Source organism: Aquarana catesbeiana, linkage group LG04 (genome assembly GCF_042186555.1).
Source record: "Aquarana catesbeiana isolate 2022-GZ linkage group LG04, ASM4218655v1, whole genome shotgun sequence".
NCBI classification, from domain to species: domain Eukaryota; kingdom Metazoa; phylum Chordata; class Amphibia; order Anura; family Ranidae; genus Aquarana; species Aquarana catesbeiana.
The window spans coordinates 24,088,502-24,102,562 of record NC_133327.1 but is presented as its reverse complement, the minus strand read 5'-3'; the positions used below and the strand labels follow the sequence as shown (position 1 = coordinate 24,102,562).

General features: G+C 48.5%; 1 protein-coding gene across 6 annotated transcripts in view; it reads left to right on the top strand.

Moving 5' to 3' along the window:
* Positions 1-14,061, top strand: part of LOC141139103 (uncharacterized) — a 106,646-nt gene that overhangs the window by 9,308 nt on the left and 83,277 nt on the right. For all 6 annotated transcript variants that reach the window (XM_073624920.1, XM_073624916.1, XM_073624915.1 and 3 more), the window contains 4 exons: positions 5,590-5,688; positions 6,595-6,721; positions 7,171-7,269; positions 10,254-10,352. In XM_073624920.1, the coding sequence (XP_073481021.1) occupies positions 5,590-5,688; positions 6,595-6,721; positions 7,171-7,269; positions 10,254-10,352 (424 nt within the window). Of the gene's footprint in view, positions 1-5,589; positions 5,689-6,594; positions 6,722-7,170; positions 7,270-10,253; positions 10,353-14,061 lie in introns of those variants that run through there.

The window sequence follows — 14,061 nt, the reverse complement described above, 5'->3', positions numbered from 1 at the left end:
ATAAAGATATTATATATATATGTTTGTGTGTATGCATGTATATATATATATATATATATATATATATATATATATATATATATATATATATATATATATATATATTTTATAATCCTTTTTTTTTTTTTTTTTTTTTTTTTTTTTTTCTTTCTGTTATAAAACATATGCAATAAAAAAACAAAAAAAAAAACAAATTTATTCATCAATTTGGGGCATATCTGCTACATGTCTTTTGGTATAAAAAAAAAAAAAAACAACAAATCCCGATCAGGCTGGGTTGACAATCTCTATGCAGCCGGTTCACATATCTCCATTTGATTCTGCATTTTGATTCTGTATGACAATATAATATGCACAAATCTATAAAGTGCTTATATGAAAAAAGTGCAATAGTGCTCCAAACTTTGCAAAGTGTGAGGTGACCCCCCCCTTCGGTGACCCCCCCCCCTTCGATGACCCCCCCCCTTCGGTGACCCCCACTCAGCTTCACAGTCTGGGGTCAAAAAAGGCAGTGACCTATTGATCTGGGGATGTGTAGGACGGTTCCTCAAAAAACTCTTCTAAGAGGGTACTTTATAACAGGATACGCCACACTCCATAGATGTGGGAGTAGAGAAAAAGCTCATCGTGAAATACCGCTAAAATAAGTTATCAGGCGCGGTAAAGGCGCCATTTATAGGATATCTGGCAAAAACGGGCATCAGTGAAAACATCCGAGTTCGCCGCTGTAAGGCGTGCGTTCCACGGAGGCGGAAATTGCGTCAATGGCTAACGTGAACCGGAAGTGCGTCGACGCGTTTCGCCCCTCCTCCGGGGCGTCATCAGTCCTTTTGATTTGGAGCGCCAGGCACAAATCTATAAAGTGCTTATATTATATATAATTTTGTTGCATTTTTGATTTTATTAGGCACAAACACGTTGATTTATATGGCACTAATCACCATGATGTGTATTGAATAAAATATGCTGCCAGCGCTGTTTCATATTTTCTATCAAGGATTGATATTTTAGCTGTTATCTTTGGGGAATAGGACTACACGGCTTCATTTAAATGTGTGGGGGGGGGCAAAAATGTGCAGTTGAACTGTGTTTTTGCCACCCACCAAGTGGCCTCCTTAAGCTGCAGTTGGCAGTGGACAGGGGTGCCTACATGCCATGGTTGCGATGCTTCGCATTGCGCCCGCGGCAAAGTTTACCCGACCTGTAGCAAACGCTACACACTGGGGAAGTGCCACAACCGAGTGTCTTGCACATGGCAGAAAAATGATTCAAATGCGGAGGCGTCGCAACACTTCTTCACCCCTGTCAGTAGCCCCTGAAGCGCCACCTGAATGCAGATTGGGCTTCAGAGAAAGGAGGTTTTTTTTTTAACCATTTCTGGACCGCCACACGCCAATATACGTCCAAACTTTGAAGAGGAATATCTTTGTTATGGCAGCAGCTAGCTGCCATAACCCCAGGATCCTCTACTTCGGCCGGCGGTCTGGTTTCCGATAATAGTGGTCTCTGCGCCACACTCCGGTGCCCTCCGCCCCTTACTGGAGACGTCGGCAGCGGCGGAGGCGATCGGATGATGTTCCTTGTGTGACATGGAGACGAGTGAGGGGAAGATGGCCCCCACCCGTCCCCATATCACTTCAGGGCGGAAGCGACATCAAAACGTCACTTCCGCCCATAGCTCTTAAAGGGCCATTTTGTTTTTTGAATTTAGTGGTTAACACATGTCTAATCTACCCTGAAATAATAGAACAGCGGTCATCGGAGGTATAAACTAAAAATTGCCTGAAGAAGTAGAAGAAAATAAAACTCCCGTTGACTTCAGTGCAAAAAACGCTTTCCGTTGACTTCAGTGAAGGAACTCCTGTCAATAGCAATCCTATGTGAACACTCTACTCTATCATTTGCGACTCTGGAACGCACCGCTACAAACTTGGACAGGACCCTTTTTTGTAATGGCGCTCCCAATGCGTGCGGATCACATCTGTGTGAACCACCTCAACAGGAACACATGATATCTAGCCTGTCCTGCCAATCTGTGAGTTTGAGAACGCCTCCAGAATCGCATCTGTGTGAATCGGGGCAGCTCCATTCACACCTGGGCATTTTGGGATCGTGGCAGAATCGCTGGCAATTCTGCCCACGATTCTTTTCAATGGCACCTAAAACGTGGTGCGGTTTCGCCACGATTGCCATGCGACAAATGACATCTTGTGACGCTTGTCGCACAAAAGAAGCTCTTACTCATTTTGGGTGATCCAAAAGGACTTGCAGCTGTAATTGCAGTAAAAGGCGGTTCAGCAAAGTATTGACTCAGGGGGGGCTGAATACAAATGTACGCCACACTTTTCACATATTTATTGTAAAAAAAAAAAATTGAAAACCATTTATAATTTTCCTTCCATTTCACAATTATGTGAAGTTGTGTGAAAAAGTATTTGCCCCCTTTCTGATTATTTTTTTTTTTTTTTTTTTTTTTTTTTTTTTTTTTTTTTTTTATGCATATTTGTCACATTTAATAGACTCAGATCATCAAACACATTTTATTATTACACAAAGATAGTAAATACAAAATGCAGTTTTTAAATGATGGTTTAATTTATTAAGGCAAAAAAGCTGTCCAAACCTGCCTGGCTTTATGTTATAAAAAGTAATCGCCCCCTAAACCTAATACCTGGTTGTGGCACCCTTGGCGGCAACAATTGCAATCAAGCGTTTGCGATAACTGGCAATTAGTCTTTCACATTGCGGTGGAGCAATTTTGGCCCACTCTTCTTTTGTAGAATTGTATTAATTCAGCCACATTGGAGGGTTTTCCAGCATGAACGGCTTGTGTAAGGTCATGATACAGCATCTCAATTAGAGGTCGACCGATATGGGTTTTTCTCTATCTGATGCCGATGTTTAGAAATCGGGGCAGCCAACATATGATGCCGATATTTTAGGCCAATTTTTTTTTCTTTTTTTGGCTGGTGGGCACTGGTTGGCACTGGCAGTTGGCACTGATTGGCACTGGCAGGTTTCACACTGAGCCGATATAGTATAACTGTGAAACTGACATATATGTAACTTAATGCAGAGATAGACCAGCTGTCAAAATTCAGCGTTGATGTCGGGGGTGGGTGGGAGGGACCTAGCAGCTATCAAACACCAGCCAATGATTGGGCTGCTTAAGAAAGTGGGCTGAGCCACATGCACGTAGCAGCCCGCCCAGATCCCATCCCATTGGCTTGTGTATGATAGCTGCTGGGTCCCGCCCACCCCCGACATCAGCGCTAAATTCTGACAGCTGGTCTCTCTTTGCATTCAGTTACAAATGTCAGTTTCACACACTCAGAGGCTCTGGCAAGGAGAAACACTTGTGGGTCGATGGGGCATGGTGCAATTAAATTGGCTGAATTTGCATAACAATCAGCCGATGCCGATTTCTTAAAAAAGGCCAAATGTCGGCCAATATATCGGTCGACCTCTAATCTCAATTGGATTTAAGTCCGGGCATTGACTAGGCCACTCCAAAACTTACATTTTGCTTTGTTTGAACCGTTTGGAGGTGGAATTGCTGTTGTGTTTCGGATCATTGTCCTTCTGTATAACCCAAGTGCACTTGAGCTTGAGGTCACGAACTGATGGCCGGACATTCTCCTTTTAGGATTTTCTGGTAGAGCTCAGAATTCATAGTTCCATCAATTATGGTAAATCAGGTACTTAAAGCAGAGTGCCACCCGTTTTTTAGTTTATTAAAAGTCAGCAGCTACAAAAAGCATAGCTGCTGACTCACCTGTCCCACGGTCCAGCGATGCGACCGCCTGGAGCCTCGCTCCTCTCCCCCTCCTCTCCTCGGTGCCGTCATAGCAACTGTGGGCACGAACCGAGCTGTCATGGCCGGGCACGCACTGCGCATGCGTGAGTCACGCTGAGCTCTGCTATTGGCGAGCCAGTCTTCTGGGACCTGTGTTGTGTCCCAGAAGATCGCTGGCAGGGAGGGGCCCCCTAGGGCGAGAGGAGGAGTCCCACTAAAAAGGTGTACACGCACCCCCCCCCCCCCCCCCCCCCCAAAAAAAATGACATGCCAAATGTGGAATGTCAGGGCGAGGGGTGCTTAAAGCGGACGTTCCACTTTTGGGAACGCTACCACCACCATGTCTGATTGTTGGTATGATGTTCTTGTTATGAAATGCCGTATTCGTTTTATGCCAGATGTAACGGGACGTACACCTTCCAAAATGTTAAATGTTTGTCTCTTCAGTCCACAGAATATTTGCCTAAAAGTCTTGGGGATAATCAAGATTTTTTTGGTAAGTGTGAGAGGAGCCTGTGTGTTTTTTTTTGGTCAGCAGTGGATTTGGCCTTGGAACTCTCCCATGGATGCCATTTTTGCCCTGTCTCTTATTGGTGAATCATGAACACTGATCTTACCTGAGGCAAGTGAGGCCTGAAGTTCTTTAGATGTTGTTCTGGGTTCTTTATGAACTCCTGGATGAGTCGTGCTCTTGGAGTAATTTTTGTAGGCCGGCCACTCTTGGGAAGGTTCACCACTGTTCCAAGTTATCTCAATTTGTGGATAATGGCTCTCCCTGTTGTTCACTGGAGGTCCAAAGCCTTAGAAACCCTTTCTAGACCGATACATGTACATTACTTTGTTTCTAATCTGTTCTTGAACTTTTATTAGATTGTGGCATGATTTGTGGCTATTTGTGATCTGTTAACGTGCTTCACTTTGTCAGACAGCTTCTATTTATGTGATTTCTTGATTCAACAGGTCTGGCAGTAATCAGGCCTGGGTGTGGCAGGTGAAATTTAACTCGGCTTTTCATAAAATTGTGGTTAATCACAGTTCATTCATGATTCAGCATGGGAGGGGGCAATTATTTTTTCACATAGGGCCAGGCAGGTTTGAACAGTTTTTTTCCCTTAATAAATGAAATAATTATTTAAAAACTGCATCTTGGATTTACTCGGGTTATCTTTGTGGAATAATAAAATTTGTTTGATCTGAACATTTTAAGTGTGAGAAATATGCAAAAAAAATAAAGCAGGAAGGGGGCAAATAATTTTTCACACAACTGTGTGTATGTATGTGTGTGTGTGTGTGTGTGTATATATATATATATATATAATTTATATTTGGCCACAGGGCGGGTGCATGCATAGTTTATGTGCATTTTACATGTGTTTAAAAATGGTTCGACTTCTATTAGGTTGCGCATTTTTGCTGTTTTTTTTTTTTTCGAAGAACGCCAAGGATGCGGCTTACTGGACTTTTGGTGCGCCTTCAGAAAACATTGCAAAAAAATGTGCAACATAATAGAAGTAAATTAAATTGTGGCTTAGAAGTGTGTTAAATTAGACCTGGGACACACTGGCGTGAACCCGGCCTATCTTGGAAAGTCCCTTCTATCACTTTCAGCCTCCTCTAGATCTCCGAATTCCTTTTGTTTGCTGCTGTGATGTGACTTCCTGTTGGAGGGTGGCTATGTTCCTTCTCCATGCTCCTTACTATATGTAGGAATGTAGTCACCCTCTTTTGTTCGCTCCGATAGATCTTTCCAATGTGTGGTTTGTCATTAACCTAGATGAATTATTTGTCTGCAGGGCAGTCCGGAGTCACTTTGTCTCCTCGTCCATGAATGTGACCTCCCTTCCCCATCTATGAAGAGAGGCCATTCCAACATGGACACACAGGTGTATCAGGTAAGACTTTTTAGGTTCCTGGTTGTTATGAACTAGAGGATGCCGGAATAACATCTATTATTCAGTACAATGACTGATGAAAGCCGACCTTCACTCACTTTTTTATACTTTGACTTTTATTTATTTTTCTTAATGGGGGGGGTTGTTTTTGCGGAGTGCAGCCAGGGTCTCTGCTTTTCTCGTCCTCCCTTCCCTAATCCTCCTGAGATATCCAAATCACTTACTTTAGGGCTGTGTAGAACACACTGAGCATGACACCATGTAGTGTCACCAGGGTGCTGGCTGCTAGGACCCTGGACATCACATTGAACAAGGAGGTGAGGGGCCGCCATGCAGCAGTTTTCGTCAGATCACAGATGGACAACACTGGATTGGCTGGGCAGGTGAGTACGCTATCTCAGCTCAACTCAGCAAATCAGGTATGAAGGGGTTAATATTAAAATCTGTGAGTACCATTGGAAGTTCAGACGGGGATTATTTGAGTACCATTGGGGGAGTACTGTCAGAGATTCTGAGTGCCATTGGGAGTACTGGCAAAGATTCTATGAATGCCATTGGTAGTACTGGCAGAGGTTCTGTGAGTGCCATTGGGAGTACTGGCGGGGATTCTGTGAGTGCCATTGGGAGTACTGGCGGGGATTCTGTGAGTGCCATTGGGAGTACTGGCAGGGGATCTGTGAGTGCCATTGGGAGTACTGGTGGGGATTCTGTGAGTGCCATTGGGAGTACTGGCGGGGGATCTGTGAGTGCCATTGGGAGTACTGGTGGGGATTCTGTGAGTGCCATTGGGAGTACTGGCGGTGATTATGTGAGTACCATAACAGAATTATGTCTTATCTAAGTTTCTTAACTGTTGTTTCCCAATAAGAAGGCACACTCTGCTCACCTTCCCTTCCTCCTGTGCAGGTGTCAGTGATGTTCCATGATGTGGCGGCCTGTTTCTCAGCGGAGGAGTGGAGTGCACTGGAGGACTGGCAGAAGGATCTCTATAAGAAGGTGATGATGGAGATCCACTCTGCCCTGCAGGGGATGGGTGAGTGGGGGAGCCTTCTGCTCCATATCTTACTGGGGTCTTGGGGATGTGTGATGGAGGAAGGATGGGGCTGGCTGGAGACCATCAGTCATAGGGTGTGTGTACAGGATGGTGACTGTCATGTCCCCCCTCCTACTCTACTCACTTTCTCATTCACACACTACTCCTTTCTTTCTTTTCTTTCTGGCATCTTTTTCTTTTATTCTCGCTTTGTTTTCTCTCTCATTTCTGTAATTGTCTCTTTATATTCTCTGTCTCTCACTCTAATCCGTTTCTTTTATTCTGCCTCATTGTTTGTTCTCTCTCTCTCTTTTCTCTCTTTCTCTCTCTGTTCTCTATTTCCCTCTCTCTGTGTTCTCTATTTCTCTCTCTGTTCTCTTTTTTTCTCTCTCATTTGTTCTCTCTCTCCTTTCTTCCCCCATCTGACTTTCTGTCTTCTCATCTCTCAGGCTTTGAGATCCTGAACCCTGAGGTCTTGTTCCGGATAAAGAAGGTGAAGGATCTGTACATTGACATCTCTGACGCGGACAGGACGGTCACCAATTCAGGTGAGAGGAGATCTGCTACTGAGACAGTATCAGAAGTGGGTATTGTTTATCAAATACACCATTAGTTCTATGTGTGTCATAGACAAAGGATTCCCAGAGCATTATGGGTGGGACAGAACACAGCGGAAGTTGTTTTCTTTCAGACTACTTCTCTCATCATATGGAAGTGTCTATACAGGGCAGGAAGGGGGAGGACACTGCTCAGACTCATTCACATGTCTAAATTTCAGCATGAGATATTGAGCGCTATAAACATTTTGGGGATTTTTGGACCAATGAGAGCTGAAAAATAACTCAAAAAAACAAAAGTATAATGAATGTGAATAGCTGCATCCACTTAGTAGTGTACTCATAAACACTGCGTAAAGAAATGAGAAAAAAGGGGAAGTGGTGCACTTATTCAATATAGTGTGCCGTTAGCATAAAACTCAAAAAATAAATAAAATAAACTAAACTAAAATAAAGTGCAAAAAAAGTCCAAGTAAGGCCCAATGGTAGGAATCAGTTTATATAGAGATGGATGTCTCATAGAACAGTAACGTGATAGAAGGAAAACAAAGCATCAATCCAACATCGATTGTAAAATTTAGAGATTGGCCGCCCACCTCCAACAATGACCAAAAGGTCAAACAAGGCTCATCAGACAGCGAATGGGTAATTGTCATGACTAATACTCACCGAGGCCAAGATGCCGAGAGCGGCTCGCCCTTACGCCCACGCGCACACAGACCCCTGGAAATGATACAGGGAGCAGGAGGCACGTGGAGGCACGGGCTTCCGGTAGATGAGAGATCCGAAGGTGGGACTGAAGGTCTGGTAGAAGTCTTCGGTTGCTGGCTGGAGGTGTACAGGCAGGTGTCGTGCAGAACCAGGGGACTGAGTAGCAGGAAGTCCGTTAAACAAGCAGAGGTCAGAACCGGGTTATCAGGCAGAGCAAAGTCCATTTAACTAGCAGAGGCCAGAACTGGGTGATCAGGCAGAGCAAAGTCCGTTTAACTAGCAGAGGTCAGAACCGGGTGATCAGGCAGAGCAAAGTCCGTTTAACAAGTAGAGGTCAGAGGGTATTAGACAAGCAGCGGTATCCGTTATAACAAGCCAGGGGTTCAGCACAGGGTTAAGCAGCAGACAAGGATCGCAGAGGAACAGGGAACCAGGGACAGCTGACGACAAACCAGCAACCCGACTGGTTTGTCGGAGTCGTCAGAAGTAGCCCCCACGGCGCGCGCATAAGCGTGACGTGCTACCGGGCACCCGCACGGGGACCACCATGCACCCGCACGCGCCGCACCATCGGGCCGTGAACGGGTGTGCGCCAAAGCGCCAGTCCACCACGCTTGCGCCCCGGAGCCCGGCGGACGGAGGCGACCGAAGTCCCCTGACAGTAATCCTGCTGGAGGATTTGCGGAGACATTCAGGTCCCAAGCGAAGACAATATGCTGATTGGCTGTCATTCAACCCAGAAGAGGGCAGCTGCTGGAAGCCAGGTGTCACGTTAGGGGTCAGTCTCGGAGACCAGTAGCTATGACTGTAGAGTGGCTCCCATAAATCATCAGGCTAAGTAAACAAGCAGGTCACCCTGGCGGATGACGCAAGCTCATCCGAGGTGCAATGTCTAAGCACTAACCAATGTTCACCAGAGCTCCTGATGGTGGAGATGAGTTTTGCTGCATGTTAGTACCAGGTTCGGTCCTCAGGATCGGCCCACCAGGAGGTGAGCAAATCAGGGTCCAGTAGCAGATATAGCAGGTAGAAATCAAGCAGAAGCATAGTCAGTAAACAAGCCAAAGGTCAATAAGAAGTGGTTGCAGGTTGGAATCAAGTGGAAGCGTAGTAGAGGAACAAATCAAAGGTCAGTAAGGAGTGGTAGTGGAGATCTGGACAGTTGCAGGTATGCAAAGTAACCAGATATTAGCTAGAGAGAGCACAATAATCTGGCAAGCAAGACGTGCAAAGGCATGACTTCAATTGGAAGTTCATGGGAAGAGCAAAGGGTTCAAGGTTTACCAGAAACAACAGATAAGGCAAGGATTGTCCAAGGAATCGGAAGGAATGCTGTCCAGCATCTCTGGTGGCTCAGGAAAAAGAGCTACTGCCGGATGCAGCAAAGTTTTTGTAGGTTCAGATCCCAGTCCTGACACATGGAGAGGTATGTTTAGGAAAGTTCTGGAGAGAAGATAAGTATAATTCACTGATTAATTTTTACTTTTTTTTTTCAAATGCTGGAAAATGAGTTTGAATTATTTTGGTTGCTCTCGAATTTTGAGCTGAATTTGCACCTGAAACGGACCAAAAGACGCACGGCGTTTTTTTTCAAAACGTACCGGACCTGCAGCGGAGATATGTCAAACTCTCCTGCTATTGCGAATTGGATGCAGTGAATTTCCGCATCCAGTTCGCAATGGTGTGAACCCAGCCTTAAGGCTTGGTTCATATCTACACACGCAAACAAGCTCGGGCACTTTCCCACACATTGCACACAGATGGAATACATATATCTGAAAAGTTTTACATGTCGGAGGATTTGTTCTTCTGCCCCACCAGTCCTGTACTGTACATACTGTAGCTCTTCACAGCTCTTTCTGGTGAGGGAGGAGACCTGATTTTTTTTTTTTTTAGTTCATTATAACGCACAGATCTTGTCCCTCCCCCAGCCTGTAATTGAACAGTAAGGGGCTCATCTTTGTCACTCTGCTCTCTCCTTTTATCAGCATGTCCCTTGTCAGCACATGATCAGTGATTGGCTCCTTGTGCTGCTACTCCCTTTCCTAGTCTGAGATCTGCTCTACAGGGATTGCAAGAGGTTGATACTCTGTAAAATTCAGGTGCTTACACCTCTCTTGTGTTAAAAAAAAACCATGATTAATAATTACAAAGCTGCATTCATTTGTGTCTTTGATATCTGCCCGGAGTTCTGCTTTAACATGGAAGGTTGGAGTAGCTTGGAAGTGTCAGAATGAAGGTCACTGTGTTCTTTCCTTCCACAGCGTGTTCCCAGAGAGAATCGGTCACAGGAGTAAAACAAGAGCCCAGACCCAACCTGGATTCATGCCGGAGGAGAGGAGGGAAGACCACTAGACACCCAGGTGAGACTTTCCGCAACTGAGCCTCCTGATTGGTCATCCATTGTATGTGCAGAGGGGGGCGTTCAAATCTGACCTCTTCAATCTTACAGGCTCCTCTCCTGGACTGAAACGGCTTGCTCTGATTTTGCTGCACACTGTGAGCTTCTCATAATGTGCATTAGAAGCTGCAGTCAGTCAGATTCCCATAAAAGCGTTGGTCCCAAATTTATGTGACACCATACATTACATTCAACTCAAATAAGTGTTCATATAAGGTAACTCATAAAGCACCAACAAAAATGATTGACAAATAAAAGTCCAATCAAAAAAAATCTTCAATAATTCTTATTTCATTGTACCTGATTCCATGCTCCACCAATAAGTGTAGTGCTCCGCTACCAGTAGGAATACTCGCTCACCTGACCAGTGGACCTATAGAAATATGTTATAGGGATGAAACTTCTGCACTACTATGTGTAGTTTAAAATAAGAATAAACCATCAAACTCCAGTGAATATAGTGGAATAAAGAATCAAAGTGAACTAAAAAAAACTAAAGTATAATGAATGTGAATAGCTGCAACCACTTAGTAGTGTACTCATAAACACTGCGTAAACAAATGCAAAAAGAAGGGGAAGTGGTGCACTTATTCAATATAGTGTGCCGTTGGCATAAAACCCAAAAATAAATAAAATAAACTAAACTAAAATGAAGTGCAAAAAAGTCCAAGTAAAGCCCAGTCCTGTGTAGGGGAGGCAGAGATCAGAATGCGGAAGAGTGATGTTATAGAGGAAAGGGGGCAGACTGCAGGGGCATTTTACTGGGCAGACTGCAGGGTGGCCTGTGCTGGGCAGACTGCAGGGGCATTTTACTGGGCAGACTGCAGGGTGGCCTGTGCTGGGCAGACTGCAGGGGTGGCCTGTGCTGGGCAGACTGCAGGGGGGGGCTGTGCTGGGCAGACTGCAGGGGGGGGCCTGTGCTGGGCAGACTGCAGGGGGGGGGCCTGTGCTGGGCAGACTGCAGGGGGGGGGCCTGTGCTGGGCAGACTGCAGGGGGGGGCCTGTGCTGGGCAGACTGCAGGGGGGGGCCTGTGCTGGGCAGACTGCAGGGGGGGGGCCTGTGCTGGGCAGACTGCAGGGGGGGGGCCTGTGCTGGGCAGACTGCAGGGGGGGGGCCTGTGCTGGGCAGACTGCAGGGGGGGGGGCTGTGCTGGGCAGACTGCAGGGGGGGGGCCTGTGCTGGGCAGACTGCAGGGGGGGGTCCTGTGCTGGGCAGACTGCAGGGGGGGGGACACTGTGCTGGGCAGACTGCAGGGGGGGGGACACTGTGCTGGGCAGACTGCAGGGGGGGGGACACTGTGCTGGGCAGACTGCAGGGGGGGGGCTGTGCTGGGCAGACTGCAGGGGGGGGACACTGTGCTGGGCAGACTGCAGGGGGGGGCCTGTGCTGGGCAGACTGCAGGGGGGGGCCTGTGCTGGGCAGACTGCAGGGGGGGGGACACTGTGCTGGGCAGACTGCAGGGGGGGACACTGTGCTGGGCAGACTGCAGGGGGGGGGCCTGTGCTGGGCAGACTGCAGGGGGGGGCTGTGCTGGGCAGACTGCAGGGGGGGGCCTGTGCTGGGCAGACTGCAGGGGGGGGGCCTGTGCTGGGCAGACTGCAGGGGGGGGCCTGTGCTGGGCAGACTGCAGGGGGGGGGCCTGTGCTGGGCAGACTGCAGGGGGGGGGGCCTGTGCTGGGCAGACTGCAGGGGGGGGGCCTGTGCTGGGCAGACTGCAGGGGGGGGGCCTGTGCTGGGCAGACTGCAGGGGGGGGGCCTGTGCTGGGCAGACTGCAGGGGGGGGCCTGTGCTGGGCAGACTGCAGGGGGGGGGACACTGTGCTGGGCAGACTGCAGGGGGGGGGACACTGTGCTGAGCAGACTGCAGGGGGGGGGCTGTGCTGGGCAGACTGCAGGGGGGGGGACACTGTGCTGGGCAGACTGCAGGGGGGGGCCTGTGCTGGGCAGACTGCAGGGGGGGGGACACTGTGCTGGGCAGACTGCAGGGGGGGACACTGTGCTGGGCAGACTGCAGGGGGGGACACTGTGCTGGGCAGACTGCAGGGGGGGGGGCCTGTGCTGGGCAGACTGCAGGGGGGGGGGACACTGTGCTGGGCAGACTGCAGGGGGGGGCCTGTGCTGGGCAGACTGCAGGGGGGGGGACACTGTGCTGGGCAGACTGCAGGGGGGGGCCTGTGCTGGGCAGACTGCAGGGGGGGGACACTGTGCTGGGCAGACTGCAGGGGGGGGGACACTGTGCTGGGCAGACTGCAGGGGGGGGACACTGTGCTGGGCAGACTGCAGGGGGGGACACTGTGCTGGGCAGACTGCAGGGGGGGGCCTGTGCTGGGCAGACTGCAGGGGGGGGGACACTGTGCTGGGCAGACTGCAGGGGGGGACACTGTGCTGGGCAGACTGCAGGGGGGGACACTGTGCTGGGCAGACTGCAGGGGGGGGGCCTGTGCTGGGCAGACTGCAGGGGGGGGGGACACTGTGCTGGGCAGACTGCAGGGGGGGGCCTGTGCTGGGCAGACTGCAGGGGGGGGGACACTGTGCTGGGCAGACTGCAGGGGGGGGCCTGTGCTGGGCAGACTGCAGGGGGGGGACACTGTGCTGGGCAGACTGCAGGGGGGGACACTGTGCTGGGCAGACTGCAGGGGGGGGGGCTGTGCTGGGCAGACTGCAGGGGGGGCACTGTGCTGGGCAGACTGCAGGGGGGGGGGGCTGTGCTGGGCAGACTGCAGGGTGGCCTGTGCTGGGCAGACTGCAGGGGCACTGTAATCATTACAGTGCCCCTTTTACAGAGCAGTCCACATTACAATAGTGTAAAGGGGGGCTGTCCTGTATAGGTGGGCTGAGGACAGACTCTGTGAATATTCCCCCCGGTCCCTGGGAGGGAAAATTATTGGCTGCCGTGAAACCGGTCCCTGGTGCCAAAAAAAAGGTTGGGGACCACTGCTTTTTTTTTTTTTTTTTTTTAATTATTTATCTCCAATAAAGTTTTATTACAATAAAATATCACAGAACAGTACACAATCCAGATTATGCACAACAATAATACTTAGAGTAGAATGGCTCCAATTCCCTTCACATATACCACATCTGTCACTCAATAGGCCAAAGTCTCTACAACACTATCTAATTCCATCCTAAGCGCATAAATTCGGGACCACTACTTTAATGGACTCCAAGAAAAGGATTTTACGGTGGGGCTGATTTACTTAAAACTGGAAAGTGCAAAATCTGGTTCAGCAGAGAAACCAATCATCTTCCAGCTTTTAGGCCGGGCTCACACTGGTACAACACAACTGTTGTACGACTGTCGATCCGACTTTGCCGTGCGACATCCGTCTTACTTCCATCCGACTTGAATGAACAAGATACGATTTTTGCTCCTACTTTGAGATAGTCTGACTTGTCCTTTTGACCAATCGAAACAATCCCAGTGTGACATAAATTCCTTTTCCTGCTGCTGTAATCACCATGTCGGATGTCACAAGTTGGATGGTTAGGACAAGGATCCGACTTTGATCCGACTTCAATGATATTGAATGGGCTGAAAATGGACCGACGTCAGACCAAGGTAGTGCAGGAAACCTTTTTCAAGGTTGGACCGACTTGTGTCAGACCAGTTAAGACGGCTCTTATAGGGAACCATTGATTTACACACGTCATGCAACATGTGCTCCCAA